The 25,251-nt window shown below is 34.6% G+C and overlaps 3 protein-coding genes across 3 annotated transcripts; 1 reads left to right on the forward strand and 2 right to left on the reverse strand.

Moving 5' to 3' along the window:
- Nucleotides 1-998: 998 nt before the first annotated feature.
- On the forward strand, nucleotides 999-6,654 carry LOC141666897 (lysM domain receptor-like kinase 3). Its single transcript, XM_074473141.1, has 11 exons — nucleotides 999-1,703; nucleotides 2,651-2,728; nucleotides 2,936-3,205; nucleotides 3,562-3,707; nucleotides 3,809-3,898; nucleotides 4,001-4,106; nucleotides 4,478-4,629; nucleotides 4,798-4,895; nucleotides 4,975-5,122; nucleotides 6,000-6,107; nucleotides 6,248-6,654. The coding sequence occupies exons 1-11, from the start codon at nucleotides 1,112-1,114 to the stop codon at nucleotides 6,410-6,412; spliced, it is 1,953 nt and encodes a 650-aa protein (XP_074329242.1). The 5' UTR covers nucleotides 999-1,111; the 3' UTR covers nucleotides 6,413-6,654.
- A 2,124-nt stretch (nucleotides 6,655-8,778) lies between these two features.
- Nucleotides 8,779-18,254, reverse strand: LOC141663851 (transcription factor MYBS3-like). Its single transcript, XM_074469690.1, has 3 exons — nucleotides 17,536-18,254; nucleotides 9,701-9,897; nucleotides 8,779-9,498 (listed from the first exon to the last, which is right to left on the reverse strand). The coding sequence occupies exons 1-3, from the start codon at nucleotides 17,858-17,860 to the stop codon at nucleotides 8,950-8,952; spliced, it is 1,071 nt and encodes a 356-aa protein (XP_074325791.1). The 5' UTR covers nucleotides 17,861-18,254; the 3' UTR covers nucleotides 8,779-8,949.
- Nucleotides 18,255-19,108: 854 nt separating this feature from the next.
- On the reverse strand, nucleotides 19,109-24,926 carry LOC141667965 (NADP-dependent malic enzyme, chloroplastic-like). Its single transcript, XM_074474620.1, has 20 exons — nucleotides 24,776-24,926; nucleotides 24,405-24,676; nucleotides 23,286-23,406; nucleotides 23,110-23,184; nucleotides 22,762-22,913; nucleotides 22,557-22,662; nucleotides 22,368-22,433; nucleotides 22,098-22,193; nucleotides 21,945-22,016; nucleotides 21,772-21,855; nucleotides 21,557-21,655; nucleotides 21,087-21,134; nucleotides 20,944-20,997; nucleotides 20,741-20,839; nucleotides 20,561-20,650; nucleotides 20,372-20,449; nucleotides 20,179-20,253; nucleotides 19,999-20,089; nucleotides 19,616-19,744; nucleotides 19,109-19,486 (listed from the first exon to the last, which is right to left on the reverse strand). Exons 1-20 carry the CDS (start codon nucleotides 24,803-24,805, stop codon nucleotides 19,398-19,400), a joined length of 1,926 nt encoding a protein of 641 aa, XP_074330721.1. The 5' UTR covers nucleotides 24,806-24,926; the 3' UTR covers nucleotides 19,109-19,397.
- Between the last annotated feature and the right edge of the window lie 325 nt (nucleotides 24,927-25,251).

Raw genomic sequence — 25,251 nt, forward strand, 5'->3', positions numbered from 1 at the left:
TTCGTGGATTTTGATGAAATTGATCCAAAATCTTGTAGAGTCTTGCAGATTTCGTGGAGTTTTTTAGAAATCCATCAAAATCTCATGTATTTTGAAGAGATTTCAAGATATTAAAAATGTACTAGCAAATCTATAAAAATTCACAACTTTTTTAAATAAAAAAAAATCCATGAACTTTTGAATACCATCAGATTTTGATGGATTTTTTAAAATCCAAATTGAATATCCCAAATTTTGATTGATTTTTTAAAATCTAAATTGAATACACTCAAATTTTAAAAAACTTTTTTCAATCCTTATTGAATACCTTCAGATTTTAAAGGATTATTTAAAATCCAAATTAAATACCCCATAATTTCTAAAATCCATAAAAAAATTTCAAAATCTCAATTAAATACACCTCTAAATGTAAATGATTTACGGTTCACATGCTAATTTGTCATTTGTAACACTCTCCGTGGACCGTGAGTAGTAATGATGTGTACTTTTTGCTAATTAAAGATTATTGTAAGTATATGTCTAAACTACCCCTTCTAATCATTAATCCATTTTTCGGGAATGATTACAATGTTACTCGATATTGGATATATTTAGTCAGTTGACTTTGTAAGTTTTTAGTCATTTTCTTTTTAGTTATAACATTTTCTTTTTAGGTGTCTCATTCAACTTGTTAAATTGATAAAATTTTAATTAAAATATATAAATATATATTATTGAAAAATAAATTTGATCCACTTTATTTAATATATAATTTTCAGTTTTTAAAATAATTTAAGCGTAAATTTATGATTATATTTCAACTCACATTTATGCGTAAAATAGAATTACTTATCTTCTTAATGCGTTCAAGATTACAAGGATTATATAATTATTTATATAAAATAAATTAAGATTACAAGTTTGATAATGCAATAAAAGGGTAATACAGTCATTCCAGAAGATAAAAAAAATCTGTAGGTGACTGATACTAGTCACTTTCACCCATTTTTTTCCACTGTCCTTGCTGTTACTACTTACTACCCATGTCCAGCACACACTTGAAACAAATGCTCTTCTTCTTCATCATCTTTCTCCATTTTCATTTCTTGTATTTTCTCTAAAATCTTCAAACATGAAACCAAACCCATTGATTTTAACCCTTCTAATATTCTTCCTGAGCTTAAAAAACCCATCTTTTTCATACCCAACTCCACTAAATTGCACAGAAGCAACTAGAGTATGCACATCATTTCTAGCCTTCAAACCCACCTCAAATCAAACATTTGCAGTCATTCAAAGCATGTTTGATGTGCTTCCACAAGACATTTATGTTGAAGATAATGATAAAGATTATGTTTTTATTAAAAAGAACTGTTCTTGTGCTTCAAATTGGAAAAAGTACTTGACAAACACTACATTTACTGTTAGAAAAAATGGGGGATCTGTGTATAACATGGTGATTGATGAGTATGGTGGGCTAGGCATTTTCACAAACAGTTGGCGTGCAGCAAGAATGGGGTCTGTTGTGTCATTACAATTGATGTGTGGGTGTTCAAGTGGATTGTGGAATTATTTGATGAGTTATGTGATGAAAGATGGGGATAGTGTTCAATCTTTGGCTAGTAGGTTTGGTGTTAGTATGGATAGTATCGAAAATGTTAATAGAATTTTTGATCCTAGGAATGTTACTGTTGGTGATTTGTATTATATACCTCTTAATTCAGGTATTAACTATGATTGTTTTATTTTCTTAATCTGTTTGATGATGTTATTGGATGAGTTTTTTTTGTTAGTACTAATTATTCAATGATCATGCCTTAAGTCGCGTTAAGTTGGTAGTAGAATCTGCTAGATGGATCTTATACTTTTAATGTTTCCTCTTGCTTATATTTGTGGATCACCATAATAATCCTGCTGCGGGGTAAAATTTGTACATGGTAAACAATTGTAGGTGGCCATAATTTGAGAATGTTGAGGGTAGTAAGATGGTCTGGACTAGAGACCCTCGTTGATGACTGATGAGCTCTCGTGTCATGTTAGATGACCATTTCTACAAAAAACCCTATGATTTTTGCACAAGTCAATGAATACATCTGATACCTTTTAACAGTCAATTAGTGTTAGTAGCGGCGATAACATGAAACTGGATACTTTGGGATGAAAATATAATTACTTGGAATTTGTAATTTTCTGGTTTCAAGAGGTTAGTAGTGTGGATATAGTGATGGGCTGTGTTATATTGCTGAGAGTGAGACCACAGACTTAACTTTGTCGTTAGGTCCTGCTCCCTTGGCCAAGCCTGGTAGAAGTTTCATTTTTATTTTTCGTGCTATGTCAATTTCTGCAATGCCTTCTTTTTTGTAACACCCCCAGTAGCAAACAATGTCCGAAAATTAGAAAATCGATATAAGTCATAATTTTTAAAGAAAGACATGTCATATAGGGTTAGATAGAACATGTTTTAATGTAGTTCAGTGGCGGCTATAAGTACCTTTATCATTAAGAGTTACTTTAAAATTCCACACGTATTTTTTTTTTAATTTGGAGAAACATTTCTCAAAGTAATTATTATCATCATGTTGGCATATTGAAGTTGTAATATTCTATTTTCGAGTGACATTTATTTGTTTTCTTATTTATATATGTATATCTCTCTCCATTTCTTCTTCAGTTCCGGGCAAGCCATATGCTGTAGAAAATGAAATTCCTCCAGCTCCAGTCCCAGCTCCGACAGCAGACAGTTTTCCAGGTACAGTGTATACTTATGCTCTGCCTACATTTTTTTGATTTATAATTTACTCAAAAAATAGGGAAAATAATAATAGAAAATTGCCCTTAAGAATTTCATTTTATAAAGAGACAATCCAGATTAAATTTTAGGGGATTAATTTGTGACGAAGCCCATATAATTTGACCCGTCTTAAAAATGTGCTCACTAATATGTTCTCCTTGGCAGTGGTTGGAGAACATCATCACAAGGCTAGAGTGCCATATGGATGGATAATTGGGAGTCTGGGAGTTGGACTGGCAGTAATTGTTGTTGTTGTACTGCTTTTTGTTTCATTAAGTCATGCGAAGGATCAAGATGAAAAGAGTTCTCATAAATTCCAAATTCTTCGGAACAGAAGTTTCTGTTGTGGTTCAGGGAGGTTTCTCTGCTGCAAACCCGGGGATATAAGGCATTCTCAAGGGGAGTCTAGTGACCGGAAGATAAACATTCCTAAAGGTTTTTCTTTGTTCTTACTGAATCGAATTTCAAGTTTATTAAAATACGCTCTAGAAGTCTAGAGCTAATAAATGATATCCCAAGAAAAATAATGCCTACATTTGAGCATTGGATTCAGACACCAATAGTTAATCACCCCCCTCACCCTCCCTCCTGTAGCATTTAAAGCCAAACAAGTTTGTTTAGTATGTATTACATATTACCATGTCAGTGCAAGTTTCATCTTTAACTCTGCGTCGAGGGATTCACTCATCTGCCACTGTGAAATTTTCTATTTCGGAGGATAAAATAAAATAAACTGCATCTTGTTGAACAATATTGTTAGTATAATATTCCGTACTTTCATTATTGTACAGTTATAGGAACTGATGTTTTTGACATGGAGAAGCCTGTGGTTTTTACATTTGAAGAAATCATGTCTTGTACGGAGGGCTTTTCTGATTCCAATCTTCTTGGACATGGAACATATGGCTCTGTCTATTATGGCCTCCTTCGCGATCAGGTTTGGAGCTGCTACTCTTTTTTATAGTTAATATTTACTCCTCTGTTTGTAGATATGTTAACATAATACAGAAGACTGCTGAATAACATGGAATCTCACAGGAAGTTGCAATCAAAAGAATGACTGAAATGAAAACCAAAGAGTTTATGTTAGAGATGAAAGTTTTGTGCAAGGTTCATCATACAAATCTGGTAATGCATTTTGCATTTGAAGCGTCACCTGTACTGATTTCATTAGAGCTTATAGCTACTGTTCGGCATTCTAAAGCTTTATTCTGATTTTATTTTGTCAAGGTAGAATTGATTGGTTATGCTGCTAGTGTTGATGAACTCTTTCTAATTTATGAATATGCACAAAAGGGCTCACTGAAAAGCCATTTGCATGACCCTCAAAACAAGGGTAAGCTTCAATTTCATTCTTAATTAGTTATGCTATTGGTTTATGTTGATTTTCTACTATTGTGATGCTTTTAAAATTTAAACAATTATAAATGTATATATGACCTGGGAAATAAATTAAAAAGTTCGTAATTTATTATAAACGTCAGATCATCTGTACCCTAATTTTGCTTCAGCGCTGACAGTTCAGTTCAGACATGCACCTAATGAATACACAAGTTTATACTTGCTTACTCAACTGCTATTATCCTATTACGATTGCCGACTCCTAGTTTTATCAAAATTTCATGCAGAAGAAATTTAGTGATTATGAGGTTTTGCCTACAAAATATTTACAAAATAGATTAATCCTCATCTCTGTTCTTCTGGCAGGTCATACTTCATTATCCTGGATCACAAGACTTCAAATTGTACTTGATGCTGCAAGGGGTCTGGAATATATACATGAGCATACTAAGCCTCATTATGTGCATCGGGATATCAAGACAAGTAACATTTTACTTGATGGTGCATTTAGGGCAAAGGTTCCTACTTTTTACTTAATTAGTCAATGTGTTGTACAACTAATCTAAAAAAGTGATATAATATTATTATACACTTCAAGGAGGGGACCCTGCTTGAATATGTATTTGAGTCCGTTAATGGTATACTTGATCAACCATTTCTGTTACTTTCTGAATTCCTGAAAACAGATCTCAGATTTTGGGTTGGCAAAACTTGTTGGAAGAACCAATGATGGTGAAGAATCAACGACAAGAGTTGTTGGAACTTTTGGTTATCTAGCTCCCGAGTAAGTATATGATTGTATGTATAACTATAATTATCTGTCTGTGTCTTCACCAATTCTTCTAATTACACTCATTTTGTAGATATCTGAGGGATGGCTTGGCCACAAGTAAAAGCGATGTGTATGCATTTGGGGTTGTTCTCTTTGAGGTTATATCAGGGAAGGAGGCCATTACACGAACCGAAGGCAGTGTGGTGAAAAATTCAGAAAGACGATCCCTTGTGTCTATTGTGAGCCTCCTACTTAAAATTTTGAAGTGGCAATCTTAAATTCTTTTATAATTAAGTCAAATTAAAATTCACCAAGACATGTCAGATTTTACGAAACAATAAATATATATTGGCAAATGCATCTTAAAATATGTTTAACTCATATATCTATATCTATATTAGAGACATTCCTTGCCTTATAGTCACCCTGGGTTTTGCAGTCATAATCATATTGATATCCTTCATTTTTGAGGTTAAATGGAAATGCCAACAACGAACTTCCTGGTCAGTTCTATTTAGATTCGACAATTTTGTACGAAATAGAAAAACACAGAGATTCGGTGTTTGGTTTGACTTACAGGTACACGAAACGAAATGGTACACAGACCACAAAAGTACACGATAGATTTAGAGTTTATAGTTCTTGACATGAGATGACATTACACAAAATAAATAAATAAATAATAATTTATTACCTTTATGTTTCTATATAAATTGTATGTATATATATTTATAAACATATATACATACGAATATAAAGTATTAATAGATTTATTTATTAAATTAAATTACTTTTTTGGTGCCAAACGAAAATTATACGACTAGAAATATACGAACACGAAAGTGCACAAATTTATTTCGTGTTGTGTATGGGCGAAACCAAAAGTACAAGACAGCATGGATGCAAGCTTTAAGAGTAAACAAGCCTTTTCTGTATTTCGAACTTGTGTTGTACTATTTTTGAATTGTTTACATCATTGTTGCATTGCCTCGAGCTCAAATTGAAGTCTAATTAGACATCAACTGTTTGGTCCGTAACTTCCCTCCAGTTGCGAATCCATGTATTCATAAAATGGGTACTTTCTGATGTCATCCCCTAATGCTTGAATAATTGTAGATGCTGGCAGCTCTTCGAAATTCACCGGACTCCATGAGTATGTCTAGCTTGAAAGATCACGTCGACCCTAATTTAATGGATTTGTATCCCCACGACTGCCTTTTCAAGGTAATACATTATTTTTTCCCCGGTACTGACAATTATAAACTTTCCTAAAAAATGGACTTAACCTTAGATAAAAGCTTTTAAATATGTATGCCTGGAACTTATGACCCGAGCTTTTCATTTTTATGTGAATTGTTACATAGGTGGCCACCCTGGCAAAACGATGTGTGGACGATGACCCTATACTGCGTCCAGATATGAAGCAGGCTGTAATGTCACTCTCACATATCCTGTTATCTTCAGTGGAATGGGAAGCAACTCTTGCTGGGAACAGCCAAGTTTTCAGTGGCCTCGTTCAAGGAAGATAAGTCATTGTGCTCCAATATTATGAATGTCCCGCTAAGTAGAGGTCTGTATATTTAATCGTCTATATAGTTCTTTGTGTGTATAGAGAATCTCATTTAGAACACGGCAGGTGTAATATAACATTTGTTCTTTTTGACTTTTGATTGATTGAGTTAATTTTTTCATGTTCATGTCGCATGAAACTGGTGCTGAATTGCGCTTCACATTCTTGCGTATTACTATTGAGGAAGTTACTTGAGCAATATTCCTAAGAACAATTGCAAGCCAATTTTTTTCATGTTATCCATATAAATTGGTCTTTTGCGAGTATAAGCGCCTAGTATTTACAGTTGCAGCTTGCTACCAGCACACAACCGAAAAAATGCCAAAAACAGCTAGTAATCACGATTGCAGCTAACTAGAAAATATATAATGAACACCTATATCACTGCTAGTTTGCGCTCTCAAATAATCACTGCAGCGAAATGGAAGCCAAATCCAAAAAACTAAATCCGACTCGACTCCCAAAATCGAGTAAATAATCTCCACATTCTAGAGGGGTGAACAAAAACCGACCAAATCGAATAAACCGACCCCACCCGCCCCTTATTTCGGCCGCACGAGCCGACCCGCCGAAAACCGAGGTTTAAATGGTTTAAATTTTTTACAACCCGAATATATTGGGTTGGGTCAGGATTTAAGCAATTTTAACTCTAACCCAACCCAACCCAACCCGCATACAATTAAACTACAGGCCCAATATATATTAGTTTTAGCCCATTACATATTATTCATTTCAGCCCGGTCTAATTCCAGATTTACAGTCATTTAACATAGGTCAGGGTTATAACTTATATTCCAAATTCAGTTTCGCCTCTCTCTCTCGCTCACTCTTCCGAGTTCCGTCTTCACCTTCATATCTTCAAATTATTCAGGTACATAATTTCCCCAATCCAATTTAACTCTTTTAATTATTTATTCATGCTTAACTTCACTGATAGTTTTTATATATGTCATATATGTTTGTGTTTGTTAATGTTTATATATGTCATATATGTTTGTGTTTGTTAATTTAGGATGTTACGAGATGCTTAACCTCACTCTTCGATTATAATTGAGATTATAATTGTTTTGATTTATTTCTGTTCCGTAGTTCTTTAAGCCCTAGTATGTTGGAAATGCTAGTGTGCACTCAAAGTTGGTTGAAGGAAGGGCGTGGCGGGATAAAAACCAAGGATTTTTTGGATGACAATCAGTCATATTCCTTTCTAGAAGCAGGTAAAACAAATCTGATCAATGAGTTTAACCCTGTTTACTTTTCCAGTATAGTCTTGTTTAACAATGTTATCTACATGTATATTGTATTCTTTGAACCTGTAGGTAACATGGACAAGGCAGCGCAAGACACAGTCAAGATTCAAAATGACGTTTGATGTTATTTACGGATAATTCTATTAAGGTTTTTGATGTTATTTGAAGTTTGAACTTTGAAACTAAACTGCTGATATGTATTTGTGGACTGATGTAATATTTCTATTTGAACTTAATATCTATTTTGAGTATTATTGTGTTAGACTATCAGGTTATTGTTAGTTGACAACTTGTTACCAACTTACTGTGTTAGGCAGTTAGCAATTTCGCATAATTTGATATTATTGTATTTGCATGAAACCCAACCCGACCCGACCCAACGCAATGTATCAATAATAGGGTTGGGTTAAAAAAATATTTATAACTTAATGGGTTAAAATTTTACAAACCGAACTTATTGGGTTGGGTCATTTTTAGGGGTCCAACCCGACCCGCGTTCACCCCTAGTCATAATCAGTGACTTGGAAACAATTCTTTAGCTAGAATCGAAGAGTACACAGTTAAAAAGGTTAAATTAGATCATAGGTTCGTCGAGAAATAAACAACAAAAATTCTCAGCAAATTGGATAAAAGAAATCACACAACAATTTCGCCTAAGACCCCTACCTCTTACAATTCAGGATTGGTCTGTTTCTAACATGTAGAAGAACTTGCTATTATGCATCCCACCAAATTTTCGTATTCCCTCAACAGTTTTACTAACATGCCATGGGAGAGGGGAGTTTTGTCCGTGTCCGAACAAATAAGCGTAATGACACATTACTGTGATCGACGATTCAATATTAGGTCGAATGAGATTTCTTTTGTCTTTTGATAAGCAAGGTTGCAAGAAGCTAGTTTGCCTCATTAGGATCTCTATTTTACAAAACCTTCAAGCAATTTGTGTTCACATTAAATACAAGGTTGTGTTTATTGCATTTTTTTTCTAGTTTCATTTTCATCCTCTGATAACACCGTCAAAATACTAATTATTTTTCATTTAGAAAATGTAATATTCTAGTATAATTAAGACCTGCTATGTTAAAATAATGAAAGAATTAAATTATACATTATATTCTGATACCTAGCAAGCGTTTGAGTCTTTAAGTCGCATTATATTATAAATACACGATAACAGAACAAAACATTTGTACAGATTTTAGTACCACGGAGTAGTAGCCAGAAATGAAGTTTGTAGCTTCAACCTCATTCAAACTGCTTGGATTACACCAGTACCATTTCCCTTACTTACATCCGAAGCAGACACCGGAGTGCTTGGATGAAAAGCCGACTGCCTTGATGGTTCACCTAGCAGCTTTAGGGTGAGAGCTGAAGGCTCCATATGGCCTGTCTCAGTTTCTCCGATACTCAGTTGGGACATGCCCACTAGTTCATCTACTTTAACAGGCTCTTTTCCAAGCACAGCAATTGGCTTTAGGACCTCATGATGTGATGTTTCTGTTCCTTTCCCTTCTTCATACATAGACGCATTTGATGGCCACAAAGGAAATGCAACTGGTACATAAGCTGGGTAAAATGCCGGAATTACAGGTTGAATTTCCGGTTGGGTTTGAGGTGTAGCACTTTCTTTGAAATCTTCAACCATTTCCTCCCGAGAATCTTCCATGCGATTCTCTTCCATGGATTCGTAATCTGTCTTGAGAGAGAGACTCAAAGAAGGCAGTAAATTCATATCTGTTTCTATTGTTTGCGGAGGTAGTACAAATTGTTCTTCCGCCACGGACGGTGTTTTTGTCACCTGAAATCAAAATGACAGGATATCATACCTCAAAGAAACAAAAAAGGATTATCATAATTGATATTCGATACTCTACTAACAAAATTCTAGGTACGCCGACATCGATTAATGGCTAAAGCTACATTTTATTTTTGATTTGTCCACCAAAGTGCAGAATAACCCATAATAAATACACAAAACAAAGACAGGTCATATCAAATACCATGTCAAAAAGGCTGGATCTTCTCTTTCTCCGAGTAGCATTTGTCTGCCGAATAAAGTACTTCTGAGCATGGCTTGCTACTTGTGTAGGAGTCCTCGATACAACGTAACTGCGTGATATGCCACGCCAATCTCCTTTTCCTAACTTCTGGAGACCAAGAAGAAACATCCGGTGCTCTTCTTCTGTCCACGGAGTGCCTAAATATAAAGGCAGTGAAACTTTTATAAAAGGAGAATTTATAGAACACATGAAACTGTAAAGGTATCAAGGAAAAGGCATCAAATTTGTCAATAATCTACAAATGATTCTGAGCTCGGCGATTCTTACAAAGGATTACAAAGATTGAAAAACAATATCATGGCACTTTCTTTGGGAGGAGGGAGGAGGCAATTAGAAAGATCTAATATTGTAGAATAATTACATAAGTTTTTAGTTTTAGAATATATACATACGTACATACACACAACTTAAATGTCTTCTCTTGAGGTTAAAGTTTTAAAATTTTCATACCTCATGTCTTTCTTTTAAGGTTTTACTAAATAAAGAGCTGTTTATAAACTTTTTTTTTGTCAGGAGAGCTGTTTATAAACTTGGTTATTCAAACTTTAATTATTTTCTATTACGGATAATGTCAACCAGTCAAAATTGTTGACGGGTCAGATCGACTACTGAAAATCCAGTCAAAATTTCAAGTGAGAAATATTTTTGAAAAAAAATCCTCCGTAACATCAATACAACGTGCTAATCTCAGTTTATCTCTTCACTTCTATTCTTCGTTGAATTGAAACTTATGTGTATATCTGGTGTGTGTGTGTATAAATTGATCAAAACTGATAAATCTGCGTATACATTTATGTATGTATAGTTTGTCAATATATATGTATAGTCACCTCTATATGTGTGTGTATTATTGTGTAGGGAAGGGAAAACAAAGAGATGTTTATGGGAATGTTAGACTTTTGTCGTGAGAAAAAAGTATTCATAATATATATAATTACATATGATTTAATTATTCATTATTAGTTTACCGACTAGTCACTCCATCAACTGGACTCAACTTATTAACATGACAACCATGGATCTAGTATAGTAGTTACTTTAGAGCACAATAACGTCCAAGTACCTGCTTCTTAAGGCATATGTATACAATTAAAAATCCTCAATGTCATAAGCAAATTCTGATTGTAATCCTATTTCAACCCTATCTAATGTTGAACATTTCTAATTTTTCTAGCTGCTATAAATCATGAGCCATCATGATATCAAGAGATAGAAGTCTTGATTATTAATCATCAAATCAGGTGTCAAATACATCAAAAAAATTGTACGAGATCCTATTCATTCCTGTCAAAGGCTATTCTATATATTTGCAAATTGCAAGTATGTAAGATATAATTTAACGCTTTAACCTGCTAGAAACATCCGTTGAAGGGACTATCGAACCAACCAATATTCAACAAAAATTCAAATGATTATAACAACTATCAACCACGTCCTCGTGCAAGAAGACAAAGCACCCGCAAAAAGGTGCTCGTGGGGACTTGACATTAAGCGTAACAACCGCAGACAATTGTGACATGTTGAGAGATATGCAAATATCAACAAGGAGAAATTAGCACAGCTCTTGAACAACCACGAGACAACGAGTTATTTGCGATAAAGTATGAAGACAAGAGAGAAAAGTAGGATTTTATTATAATATGACTTGTTCTTGATTACAATAGAAGAGGGGCTTATATAGCCAACAACCATACATAATAAAGGAAAATATCCTAACAAGGAAACTATTATAACAATGAAATTATCCAATAATATAATATCATTATATATGTTAACATCCCCTCAAACTCACGATGTTGAATCGGGAGTTTGTCAACCAAGAGACGGAGCCACATAACCAAACAAATCCAAAACTACAACACCAGATTCAAGAGCATCCAAACAAATCCAAAAACATAGTTACGAATCCAAACAAGCCAAAAAACTTCCAAGCAAATCCAAAGACGGAACAACAAACGAGAACGCAGCAACAAAAGAGAAATCATCCAAAGACGCAGCAACCCAAGAGAAAACAAAGCAATCAAATTACCAAAATAACAAATCTGCAACCATCAAAAACAATACCAAAACTGTATGCGAAACTGAATCCTAATCCAAAACCAAACTCCATATTAAGCCCAATACAAACTCCAAATAACTGAATCCAAGTCAACAAAATGTATCCAATCCTCAACCAAACTGCATCCAATCCTCAACCAAACTGAATCCTAATCCAAAACCAAACTCCATAATCAGCCCAATACAAACTCCAAATAACTGAATCCAAGTCAGCAAAATGTAATCAATCCTCAACCAAACTGCATCCAATCCTCAACCAAACTGTATCCCAATTCAAATTGAATCCAAATCGAATAAAATTCATGTGCCTAGAACACCAAATAAACTAAACCAATCCCTCAATGGGCCAATTTGCCTATAGCACCAAATAAACTAAACAATCCCTCGCAGGGCCAATGTGCCTAGAGCACCAAATATACTAAACTAATGTGCCTAGAGCACCAAATAACCTACACCAATGCCGCGAAGAGCCAATGTGCCTAGAGCACCAGATAAAATAAAACAAAAAAAAACGGAGAAGTATACAGATGTGCCTAGGACTACCCCCATCATCAACACGAGAAAAAGAAAAGAAGATGAGAGCGAAAGAAGAAGAAAAAAACAATATTATCAAGAAGCCAATATCGCCAACGCGAGACCGAGAGTGTGTATTAGAGTCCCAACCAAAACCAGCAGAAAAATTGTACGAGAGTTCCAACCAAAACCAGCAGAAAAGTTGTATGAGATAGGGGTGAGCAGAAAACCGCACAAACCACAAAAACCGCCCGCACCGCACCAAACCACACCGCAAAACGCGATTTTTAATTTTTGTGGTGCGGTTGCGGTTTGAATTTTTAATAAATCGCGCGGTGCGGTGCGGGCTGTGGTTTTAAATTTCTGAAATGCGATTCAAACCGCACCGCACCGCAATATTTAATATATTATAAATATATATATATATACACACACACTTATATTCCTATCGGGTAACATAAAGAACCATTTTATGTTCTTAGTTAAACTGAATTTCACCAAATGGCCATAGCATCCTTATTGAATTAGAATTATATGTTAAATTCATTAAGGAATTCAAATGGACCACACGATCTTCTGACAAATAAAAAAGAGACTACACAATCTCTTGTTTGTATTTCTTCACTAGGAAAACCAAAATCCAAGTATTTATACTAGTGAACTAAGATGTTGCATTCCGATTGACTAAAACTATTTTCGAAAATTTGATTAAATTTAAGTTTTGTATTTATTTAATTTTTTTGAACTTGTAAAGTATAAACCGCAGTGAACCGCACCACACCGCACCGCATTTTCGTGGTGTGATTTATGCGGTTTTCGAGGGTACGCGGTGCGGTTGTGGTTTGGAAATTTGAACAAACCGCATGTGCAGTTTGGTTTGCGGTTTGAGGAAAAAACCGCACCGCCCGCACCGTGCTCACCCCTAGTATGAGAGTCCCAACCAAAATCAGCAGAAAAAACAAACTTTAACCAAAATCAATTTTGTTTACACATGAGAAATCCGACCAAATCAAAGAAAAAAAACAATAGTCATGATTAAAACAAAAAATCATCCGAGAAAAAGAAAAAAAAATAGTCAATTTGAATAAGAAGAATACGAGAAGAAACAATAATCATATCACATGTTTTAAACCCAACCCGATATAACTCAACATTTACCTATCCCGGACCGAACCATAGCTCTTGATACCATGATAAAGTATGAAGAGAAGAGAGAAAAGTAGGATTTTATTATAATATGAATTGTTCTTGATTACAATAGAAGAGGTGCTTATATAGCCAACCACCATACATAATAAAGGAAAATATCCTAACAAGGAAACTATTATAACAATGAAACTATCCAATAATATAATATCATTATATATGTTAACAATTTGTAGCATCGCGTTTTGCTAGTAAAGGTTCTATAGAAAGTTGGCCAATTGATAGCGGTTGTACAAACCACATCACTTACGACTACAAGCTGTTCAGAGAAATAGATGGTACTACAATTTCCAAAGTTAAATTTGGAAATGGAGCATACATTACAGCAAAAGGCAAATGCACGGTAGCAGTTGAAAAGGCATTTCTTGAAAAGGTATTTCTGGTTCAAAACTTTTTTTAGATGTTTTAGATGTTTTCGAAATTGATAATCAATTGGTGGCAAAAGGCTATAACACTCTGTTTGGTTGGGAAGAATTAAAATGGAGGAAATAGAATCAAATTTGAACTGCAATATGTATAATTATTCACATTTATCATTCTTTCCTCTATTCCATTCCTAACAGCCTAGACTAAAGTTCAAACAACCCATTATGAGAAGGAATGCTCCATCCTTTATCCTACTCATTTTATTACCATTTTTATCAAAACAAATTTGCACTCACTCATTTTTTTCACTCAAATCATCCCTCCAATTTCTCCTATCTATTTTTAATATTATTCATTCAATTCCATTCCATTTGCCCCAACCAAACACAACATAAGATCCTGTCAGAAGATAGAAGTTGCATAACTAAAGATTCAGAAGGCAAAGACATAATCAAAATTAAGATGGAAAGTGCTTTGCCTATAATTTGTTAAAAGATGAAGTGAGTGATCCAAGTTCCAATGCAGAAACCAAAAACCATTCCTGAACAGAAAAAACAGTTGTTTCTGAAGATCAAACTCTCAGGTCATGTGAATGGGACCGGAAGGAAGACAAGAAAGTTGAGTTCCAGTAGAGTCATTTATTTGCTTACGCCTTCTAGTGCACAAGTTTACACACTGAACAAAGTGCAAATTTAGATAAAGCTATTTTCCACTTGTTGAAGTCCAAGATAAGAAGCCATAAGAGTGAAAATAATAATAATAAAGTGAAAGTGAAAGTAATAAAGTCATACCGTAAAAGATGCAAAGCCATAAAAGCGGTAGAAGAACAAATATCAAAAATCTGCAGAAGTAGTAGAGTAGACCGGCAGAGGTGGAGTAGATACAGAAATTGTCGCTCCTCTCCTCTCCGACTTGACTACCCATTAACTTTTTTGACTTGTTTACTTTGCATATCTTTGTTATTTTGCAATTTTATTTATTTAGCGAAAGGGTTGGTGCAGTGGTTAAGCTCTTGTTTCCTTTGGAGGAGGTCAAGAGTTAGATCCCTGGGTGTGTGTGAGTTAGAAAAAAATAAATTATTTTCACATCTTTTTTTCATAATTTCTAAATTTTGTTGATTTGTGATGAAATTTTATTTAGTTGAGAATATAATTTTAACAGATATAACTATATTTATTTGAGAAATATGTACCTATAATTAAATTATAAACATGTTTATAAATTTTACTATTTTGAACTTAACCAAATAATACAAAAACACTGTGTGCTAGAAGACTTGAGAAGATATAAAAATATCCAAGTTTAATATTGAGTAATTCTTGAATTTACACTATTTTCTGAATACCTGCATAAAGAATTCAAACAAATTTACCTAATCACCTTACGTATAACTTGCAAAAGCATAATATAGATTAAAATAATTTAATTTAAATTGTAATATAATTTCAAGTTTCAAATTAATTTAAAATAATTTATTTAAAATGGTAGTATTTAATTTAAAATTATATAATAAAATTTAAAATGGTACCCCGCTGGACTGTTCAGCTAGTAGCTAGTAGCCTAGTAGTAGAGAGGCCAGAGCTTCTAATTTCTTCCGGGTCAATCAATTTCTTCCACCTTCCCAAAACACTAGTGGTAAATCTATTACCAACAAATTTATTAGCACTACTAAATTTACCCAATTATTAGCACTACTAAATTTACCCAATTTCTTCCATGTCAATCAATTTCTTCCAAATCTATTACCAACAAATTTATTATCACTACTAAAATTACCCAATTTTTTCCATGTCAATCAATTTCTTCCACCTTCCCAAAACTCTAGTGGTAAATCTATTACCAACAAATTTATTAGCACTACTAAATTTACCCAGAGTTCTTGACCTCATTCCAGGAAACAAGAGTTTAACCACTACACCAACCCTTTCGCTAAATAAAAAAAAATTGCAAAATAACAATGATATGCAAAGTAAACAAGTCAAAAAAGTTATCTGCAGATTCTTGGTACTTGTTCTTCTACCGCTTTTATGGCTTCTTATCTTTTACAGTATGGCTTTATTATTTTCACTTTCACTTTCACTTTATCATTATTTTCACTTTAATGACTCCTTATATTGAGCTTCAACAGCAAGTGGAAAATCTGAAAACAGTCATGACATTAGAAGGTGGAATAAATTTATTAGCTTCATTTTTTTTCACTCAAATCATCCCTCCAATTTCTACTATCTATTTTTAATTTTATTCTTCCATTCCATTTCATTTGCCCCAACCAAACACAACATAAGACCCTTCTAGAAGATAGAAGTTGCATAACTACAGATTCAGAAGGCAAAGACATAATCAAAATTCAGATGGAAAGTAAGTGCTTTGCCTTAAATTTGTTAAAAGATGAAGTGGGTGATCCACAAGTTGCAATGCAGAAACCAAAAACCATTACTGAACAGAAAAAACAGTTGTTTTTGAAGGTCATGTGAATGGGACCGGAAGGAAGACAAGAAAGTTGAGTTCCAGTAGAGTCCATAAAAAATAGATGATTTGCTTACGCCTTCTAGTGCACAAGTTTACACACTGAACAAAGTGCAAATTCAGAAAAAGCTATTTAAAACGGACAAAAGATAGAGTTATACAGCTACCAAGACAAGGAGGAGTGTTAGAAATATGCCATCGGTTGTTGCTTTAAGTCATTGCTAAATAATTGGTCACTGATCAAGTCTTTTAGATGTAGTTTTTTTCTATTGATAACATGGGAATGGTCAGATAAGCATGCTACTGATCTGTGGTTTATTCTTAATTTTCAGTATGTTATATCAGCTAGTGAATAAAACCGATATAATGCTTCCAGCAGTCTTGAATTTAGATCGCTAATAAAATTCTCCGGTTTTGTTCATTAAATATCAACAATATCGATTCAGCCCTTCAACTTATGTTTAAACTGAAAGGCCCTCAACTTCTTTTATGCGGCTTTCTTCGGTGCTCCTGATAGATGAAATCTAAGCAATTGAAAACCACTCTTGTAAAAGAAGAGTGGGATTCTTGTTTCTTCCACAAACCAAAGTCATCACCGTTTTATTATCTGTAGCAAGACTCTCATTACTCTCTTCGTTTGTAAATAATGAATTAATTTTTATTCTTGAGGATCATATTAACTTTTTCTCAACTCAAAAGTGACTAAATAAATTTGGCAAGGCAACCCATGAACACACTGCAGGCATGGGTTAAAGGTTCAGCTAATCAAAGTATACCAAACAATTGATCCTTAACAAAAAGAAACCAAAGATGCAGAGTAAAAAGGAAAGAAAGACCAAGTCAAATAAAAATATGAGGTGATAAAGCAAGTCAACAAGCCCCAAAAGAAGCACCATAATCATCTAATCCCATCTCTGGAAAAACAATTTAAACGCATCACACATTAATTCTAACACAAAACTGGCAAAGAATCTTCCAACAACAGCTGCAACAATAAATTACCATATCAATGTACCAAAATCAAGAATCAATCATTTAACTAAGCTCATATCAAAACCTTATCCAAATTAGAAAAATAATCATGACCCACAAATCAAAATCAAAACTTTCAATCAAAAACGACAAAATCACACTAAACCAACAATCAAATAACCCAAAGATTGTACCTTTTTTGCGTTCAGCAGCACGGCGATTAGTGGAGCAAGAAGCATGAGCCGGGTCATCAGATAAATACTCATCGGGCACATGGGTCGGGTCACGAAGAGCATCAGAAGAAGGAGAGCCAGGAACATTAGGAGAAGCAGCAGCAGAAGAAGATGAATGATAGTGTAAAGCTGATAAATTTCCCATACTCGCACTTTTCTTGATTATTGACCCATCTGTAAGTCTCACCCCAAAAAGCCTAACTCCGGCGCCGGAGCCACCGGCTCTGGTGGGGCATGTGCGAGAGTTGTGGCCGTTGTTGCTGCAATGAGAGCATCGCCGAGTCATTTGGGCGATGCTAACTCGGCCTGTTCACAACTCAGTTAAAGTGAAAAGAAAATAATAAATTTAACAATTGTTTGTGCGTGTTTGTGTTTATATAGAGGGGAAATGATGAGGGAGAGAGTGTTGTGTTGTGTATATAGATTACGTAGGAAAGTGTAAAGAGGGGAAATGAGTTTGTGGATGAGAAAGAATTCAAAGGGGGGAGAGAGAAGGGGAGTTGTGTTTGTGTTTGTGTTTGTGTTGTGATAATTTGGAAATGGAGTAGTAGTGGTATATTTCTATTTTCTAGGAAGATGGGAAAGAAAAGTTCTCTCTTCACTTCTTATCTTCATTCATATCTTGCTTTTCTTCTTCTTAGTGGGATATTCTTAATCATCATCATTATACTCTATCTTATCATCCCTTATTACATAATTAAACCCGGCTTTAGCTTGATTACAAAAATACATAGGAGTACTAAAATACCATGATTTGATTAAGTGATTTTCGTAGAAAGAACTAGTGGTATTGATCTCCACTTGAATAAGTTTAATATTTTTAATTTCAAACCCATATTTTGACTAGTATGCCTTAATTATAATTTTAAGGTTACAGTTGGTATTATAAAGTAAATATTTTCTAAACAAAAATTGTAATAAGTAACGTCAACGAGGGGATAAGTTGAAACTGGAAATCACTGAAGACCAGATTTGATTACGGGGCAAGTCCAACACGGTTTCATGTTAGAATTGACTATCAATCCCGTATATAGAATAAATAACTTTGCTAATTTTACTATCACGGTCATGCTATTTTCCTATGGCGTGTTGTTTGGGCGCACTTTCTATTCCATAATTTTCTATTTATCACAACAAACAATAACAATATGCAGCAGAGCATGAAATTAGGCTCATGAAGAGCCAGCCAGACTTCACACTTTTGTTTTGCCAGGACTGGAGCATGAATGTCTTCAATATTAGGAGAAATGTCAAGTTTCTTAAAACAGTTCTCTTCAAACGCTTCTCAAAACCATTTTCACAAGTCACAAATACTAACATGTAACGAGAACATATATATATGGGGCCATAAATTTAAATATTTCTAGTGTTTAAAATGTCATTCGATTTTTATTTTTATTTTGGAAAAGGATTTGGGTAAATTAAATCAAACATCTATTGGAAAGTACAGGTTGGAAATTATGAATATCGACAGCTAGTTCATAAAAAGAATAATGGTAATGACGATGAAATTTAAGCAAGATTTGTCTTGCGATGAAACTTATTCCGGTTAACTTGCTATAATCTTATCCAAAATGTTATTATTAACGTTATCAATAACTTTCCTTTTGTTACTAAACTATTACAAATCTGAAATATTCGTTATGATCTATTGAGCATTTCATGTCACAATCATATATAGATCATAAAACTATCCTTCTAAGATTATGTAAACTACTAAAATACTCTGTAACACCTGTTCTCTTGCCCTTCTAAATATTGAAGACTATATAATCTAAAGAAACATACAGTTCTTTAAATATGCCTAGTTAATATTTACTGTTTCACCTATAGCTTCTGTAATTGGGGCTGTACATGCAACTTTCTGCATATGCAACAAGATCCTTTGATTGAGGGAGACGAGTTGCCAAACCTACAAATTATATAGGGCCCATGTTATTTTATGCATGAAAAAGGATAAGACAGTGATGAATATCCTTAAGGATGGAACTTTCTTGCACAAAATGTATGGAAAGGGGGAATCGACAAATAATCATCTTACCGAGTTCATAGACTTTTGCCGCCACCTTAGCAGCGATATGGGCAGAAATCTTTCTGATATTAGTGAACGGTGGGAAGATGAGCCCCTTGTCCAAGTTCTCTTGTGAAACCTCGGCTGCTAGAGCTTCCGCTGTTCCAACAATGAAAACATAAAAATCACTCGAAAGATGGTAACTTATAAATGTAATGCCACGTGCCTCATTTCTATCTATAACTCTGGCTATCTTTGTAATTTAATTTCTGAAATTGAGTGGAACTATTTTAATGAGCTAGGTAAATGAAAAGTTGCACTTGAAGATTCATTTGAAATTAAAATTTGTACGAAGAGAAGAAAACAACTTGAAAGATTTTCAAGAGGAAAAATAGTTGGTTCTAAGAACATACAGGCTGCCAGAAGCATGTCATCATGGACACGAATTGCACCAGATATTATCAAACCCAATCCTAATCCCGGAAAAATGTAAGCATTATTTGCCTGAACGAAAAAGATAAGAAATCAATCTCTTGTAAATTCATGGTTACAACCATTGTCTTTAAATGAATACAATTGTGAAAATTTCAGACCTGGCCAGAGACATAGACCTTTCTGTTATACTCAACAGGATCAAATGGACTCCCACTGGCATAAATAGCACGTCCCTAGAAGACAAAAGAAAAGAGAGAAATCATAAAACAATCTTGATATGAAGGTTCCAGCTTTCTGCGTTGAATGGAGTAGATTTACATAATAGTGAATGATAGTTTTCTACAACGGTACCTTACTCCATTTATATGCTTCTTCAGCTGTGCATTCTGATTGTGAAGTTGGATTGGAAAGAGCAAATATAACAGGTTTCTGCATAGGCCAATCATTTGCCTCTATGTAAAATACTTGTTGGAGGATTCCATACCGAGTTAATTTAGGCAGGCACACACTCTTAAAGAACAACTACACATAAAAGAATACCTCGTTGAATGATGCCATTGCTTCGACCACATCTTTGGTAAATGTTCTCCCTACTCCTGATGATCCAATCAAAACTGTTGGCCTAATAGCCTGAAAATCAGACCAAAAAGAAAATGAGACTGAGATACATTTCAGAGATGAAACCGAGAGAGGGGTGGGAGAAATGTGAAGGTTTCACACCTTGACAGCATTCACAATGTTTCTAACAGGTTCATGTTCATGTGCCCAGGGCTTCTTGAAATGCTGAAGGGTTTCAAAGCGAGATCTAACAATCAGCCCCTACAAGTAAGAAAGAAACACGTAAAGTTTTTTAACTAGTAAGACGGAAACATATAGATGCTCTTATTGTAGATCAGAAAGAATAGGATAGTGCACTGCAGTACCTTTGAATCCACCAGCCAGATATTTTTGCGCGTCTCTTCCAATGGGATGTCAGTCTGTATAGCTACCAATGGTCATATGCCATGAATTTGGTTGGGCGAAATTTTAATATAAAACTTAAGACAAATGTAAACAGAATCTTGACCTGTTTTGACATCTCAAGCGCTATGAGTTCTGCAATACCAGTTCCAGCCTGTAGCAACATTAGAGGACATCTTGTTTAACATAATACTAACCACAGGCTGATTGTTTTATAAGTATCGTAATTTAGAATAGGTGAATCAACACCAAAAGGTCGAAAGAGGGCTATTTTAAAAAATAGAAAGGTGCACAAAGAAAGAATGTTATCTTTTGGGCAGGCTGAATAAACAAAATAAAAAAAGGAAAACAAACTTACAACTTATAAGAGCCAAAAGAGTCAGAAGAAGAGCACATAGAAAAAGCATATTTAAAGTAATCTAGTAAGATTACGTAAATGTATTGAGTCCATTGACAATCAGATGCACATGGCTCAGTACTTCATTAATTATATATGTTATTTTTAAATCAATAGATCCTGTCTTTAGAACAAATATTAAAGTTATGCAAGGATTCAATATGGTGTTAAGGTCACACCTCGCCCGCTCCAAGAAATAGAAATTTTTGCTCAGCTAAGGAACCGCCAACCAACTTTAGTGCCGCCATAATCCCAGCAAGCACCACGGATGCTGTCCCCTGAAATTTTTTTCAGACAGGTTACACCATTTGAGAGTAGAATGCTTAAGGAATGTTCAAAATGCAGAGGCCGAAAAGAAGGAAGTGACAAGAAGATTTTAGATTATTGGTCAAACCTGTATATCATCATTAAAAACAAGATGTGTACTGCCATACTTGGCAAGAAGATCAAAGGCATTATGGTTGGCAAAGTCTTCAAACTGCATGCCAAGGGTGAAGATGTTTATTTATGTCACTAATACTAAACGAAACATTACACGGAAAAAGCAGCTAAATAAATGTGTTCAACCTGAATGAGTACTTTCTCTCCATACTTCTGCTTTACTGCAGACATGAACTCATTTAAAAGTTCAGCATACTCCTGTAGCGAAGAAACAAAATTTAGCTCAATATCAGATAAGACTAACTGATCAACATTTAAGTAGGCCTGGACATTTGCAACCTGCCCACGTGCCCTTCTTTGCCTCAAGCCAATGTAAAACTCGTCATTTAACAATTTCTCATTGTTTGTCCCCACATCGATGGTTACAGGCAAGCACTGAAATGATTAACACGCATGTTAACTTTTCCTCAAAAGAGGTTCACCATTTCAGTAACATTTATAGGTTCTCAGTTTCCGAAGAAACAGAGGCTCGGTCAAGAAAAATATTACATTTAATTTCTACACAATTTGTCATTAAATAGAAATGCTGCTGGTCTCAGAAGTACTTACAGCAGAAGGACGGATTCCACCAAGAGCTGTATACAAGGACAGCTTTCCTACAGGTATCCCCATCCCCTGACAGCATATTTACACTACAGACATCAACTTACATGCAAAATTTCACATACAAAAATGTATAAAAAAATGCAATAGACTCCCAAGCTTTGAAATTTGAACTTAAAACACAAAACACCAAACCTGGCAGCCAAGGTCCCCTAGCCCAAGAATTCGCTCCCCATCCGTGACAACAATGACTTGAATCTTTTTCTCAGGCCAGTTCTTCAGCACCTCCAGAATCTTTCCCCTGAAAAGAGCAAATCAGGAATCATTTTCTACATAACAACAAAAACATTGCAGTAACATATTTCCAAACTTATATGGCAACAGTGCATTTTAATCATACTTTTCCTTTAGACTGATAAAAAGACCCTGTGGACGCCTTAAGATACTCCCATACTTTTCACATGCTTCGCCAACTGTTGGCGTATATACAACTGGGAGTAGCTCCTCAACATTGTCAATAAGAAGTTTATAGAACAGCCTTTCATTTCTTTCCTATTAAGAAGATCATTTCAAACAGAAAGTTCATTGATGCAAGGAGATTGAATTAAACAAATTTCATAAGAAGGGACATGTTTTCTCTTTCTACATTAAACCAGCTTAGTACAGGTAGCAATGTATCATCAAAAAGTAAGCATATTTTCTTGATATTGCAATTATAATACTACAAAGAACTCTTGCTACAATTTACCTGAAGATCCATCATGTTCATGTATCTCTGCAAGGGAATTTGATACTGGCGTATATTATGCATCAGCTTCTTGACCTGCTCATACAGAGAAAAAGAGTTATGAATGAATTTTTGACCGTAAAGAGTAAATGACAAGAATATAAGGTTCTCAATGTCTTGCATTCAATTATCATTACCTGGAGATCTTGACTGACAACAACCGGGGGAAGAAGACCTCGTAGGTAAAGAGCATCCCTCTCTTTCTCAGAAAACGCCATTCCTTTGTTAAAATGAGGATCCCGCAACAATGTGTATCCACTGCAGAAAATAGACAAATGAACCCTGTGGACTAAATATCTAGTACAGAACACAAATAAAAATATATACCTTAACACATACAGAATCTGTCAAAATTGTAGTTTTTCAAGAAAAGGCATAACTAAAACAGACATAGCATACTGAAACAATTAGTTACAATACGTCATCTGCCTAGACTATAAAAGGTGCATTTTAAAGCCAAAAAAATCATTAATATAAATAAATACTTGGCATTGTTAGAAATATGCAGTAACAGAATCAAACATCACTACATGCTTATCTACAAGTGTACAAGTAAATTCAGATATTAAAAAATAGGCTTAATGACCTTTTGAACCTCAAGGTTTGCAAATTGCACAAATACCCCATCTGCCCATGTGGTTTCAAAGTGTTACTTTTAACCTCTGAAGTATTGAAAATGCACCTTTTTAATTTTGGACCACCGGTTTGCACCAGTTTTTTCCCCAATCCCTCGGTTTTTTTCCGGTCCAAGATTAAAAAGGTACGTTCTCAATACTTCAGGGGCAAAAATGAACTTTTTGAAACCATAGTGGCAGATGGATATATTGGCGCAAACATTTAGGTTTAAAAGGTCTTTAAGCCTAAAAAATAATCAAAACTATAAAAAAAATTAAGTTTATCAAACTGGCGGCAGAAAGTATAAGACACACATCTCTACAATTTAAACGGAAAGTATTCCTCTTCCATTTTTGTAAATTCTTTCCCATAAAAAAGAAGAGTGACTGCATAACTATATTACATAGCTGAAAGCAACATTACTATTTGCGAATGGAAATAGCTAAGTGGTTATGTTATCCTCAGGTCCTGGGTTCGCTCACCCGAAAATTTAGGAGAATAGATACTTATTTATTTGCTGTGTAATGCTATAAACTATATTTACCAAAATAAATAAATAAATGCTAGTTCAAAAATCAAAACATAAACAGAATTAAATTAAAATCAAAAATATAAATACAAACACATGTTTCTTATACTACCTTGCCACAGAAACAGACCAAGGAGTGATATCCTGATCTTCAGTGGCACTATCTTCTCCGTACACATCTTCAGCACCGCCGGACACTGTAGATTCTCCGATCACCGGAGCAGCAGCATCTCTCATTTCCTTTAAACTACTCTCCGCCAAAACGCTGACATTTCGCTCCGGTCGGCCATCCGAGCTCGCCGCCGCCGACACCACCACATAAGGAGCTGAAAATCTCCGTGGCGACTGCCTTAACCTACCGGAGAATCCACACACCGAATTGTTCTGCACAAATGAAAAACAAAAAACATTTTTGTATAAAATATAAAATAAAGAAATAAAAATACTAATGAGGAGTTTAAATAAAATGAAACAAGTAATAACCAGAAAATTAGTTCCGGTTGAGGAGATCATAATGGGAGAAGATTAACTAAAATGGTAGCAGAGAAATTGTATTTGTCTGTCTCTGTAATATTTATGACATGCGAGGAGAGTTGCAAAAACAAGAAAAGTTGTACCAAGTATTTATATATAGAGAGATAGAGAGTATCGTGTTCGTGTGTATGTTTGTATGTGTTGTGTATCTACTTTTATTGGACGGCTGAGATGAAAAGTTGGTTACATTTAAAATGATGATTGTAGACTAAGGAGTTCACGTGGAAACTCATGATGATGACGTGGTGTTTTTTATTACATCAAACTGGATGCGGAAAGCTGAAAATGTGACCGAAGTTGGGTGTGTTATAGTGTGATTAGCCGCACGTTAAGATCTGTGGTCTTAGTTTAGGACATGTTTTTTGACTACAAAAGGAACTGCAACGTGGAGTGGGAGATGACCACGAATTCGAGGGTGTTGGGTT

Source organism: Apium graveolens, chromosome 6 (assembly GCF_009905375.1).
Source record: "Apium graveolens cultivar Ventura chromosome 6, ASM990537v1, whole genome shotgun sequence".
Classification (NCBI taxonomy): domain Eukaryota; kingdom Viridiplantae; phylum Streptophyta; class Magnoliopsida; order Apiales; family Apiaceae; genus Apium; species Apium graveolens.

Coding starts and splice junctions, on each gene's coding strand:
- LOC141663851 (XM_074469690.1), bottom strand. CDS start 17,860: ATGACTCGGCGATGCTCTCATTGCAGCAACAACGGCCACAACTCTCGC. Junction 9,898..17,535: donor TGCTGCTGAACGCAAAAAAG/GTACAATCTTTG, acceptor CTTTATATTTAG/GCACTCCGTGGACAGAAGAA. Junction 9,499..9,700: donor GATCCAGCCTTTTTGACATG/GTATTTGATATG, acceptor TTTTGATTTCAG/GTGACAAAAACACCGTCCGT.
- LOC141666897 (XM_074473141.1), top strand. CDS start 1,112: ATGAAACCAAACCCATTGATTTTAACCCTTCTAATATTCTTCCTGAGC. Junction 1,704..2,650: donor TTATATACCTCTTAATTCAG/GTATTAACTATG, acceptor TTTCTTCTTCAG/TTCCGGGCAAGCCATATGCT. Junction 3,206..3,561: donor GAAGATAAACATTCCTAAAG/GTTTTTCTTTGT, acceptor ATTATTGTACAG/TTATAGGAACTGATGTTTTT.
- LOC141667965 (XM_074474620.1), bottom strand. CDS start 24,805: ATGATCTCCTCAACCGGAACTAATTTTCTG. Junction 21,135..21,556: donor TATTTCTTGGAGCGGGCGAG/GTGTGACCTTAA, acceptor ATGTTGCTACAG/GCTGGAACTGGTATTGCAGA. Junction 20,450..20,560: donor CAATGGCATCATTCAACGAG/GTATTCTTTTAT, acceptor TGGCCTATGCAG/AAACCTGTTATATTTGCTCT.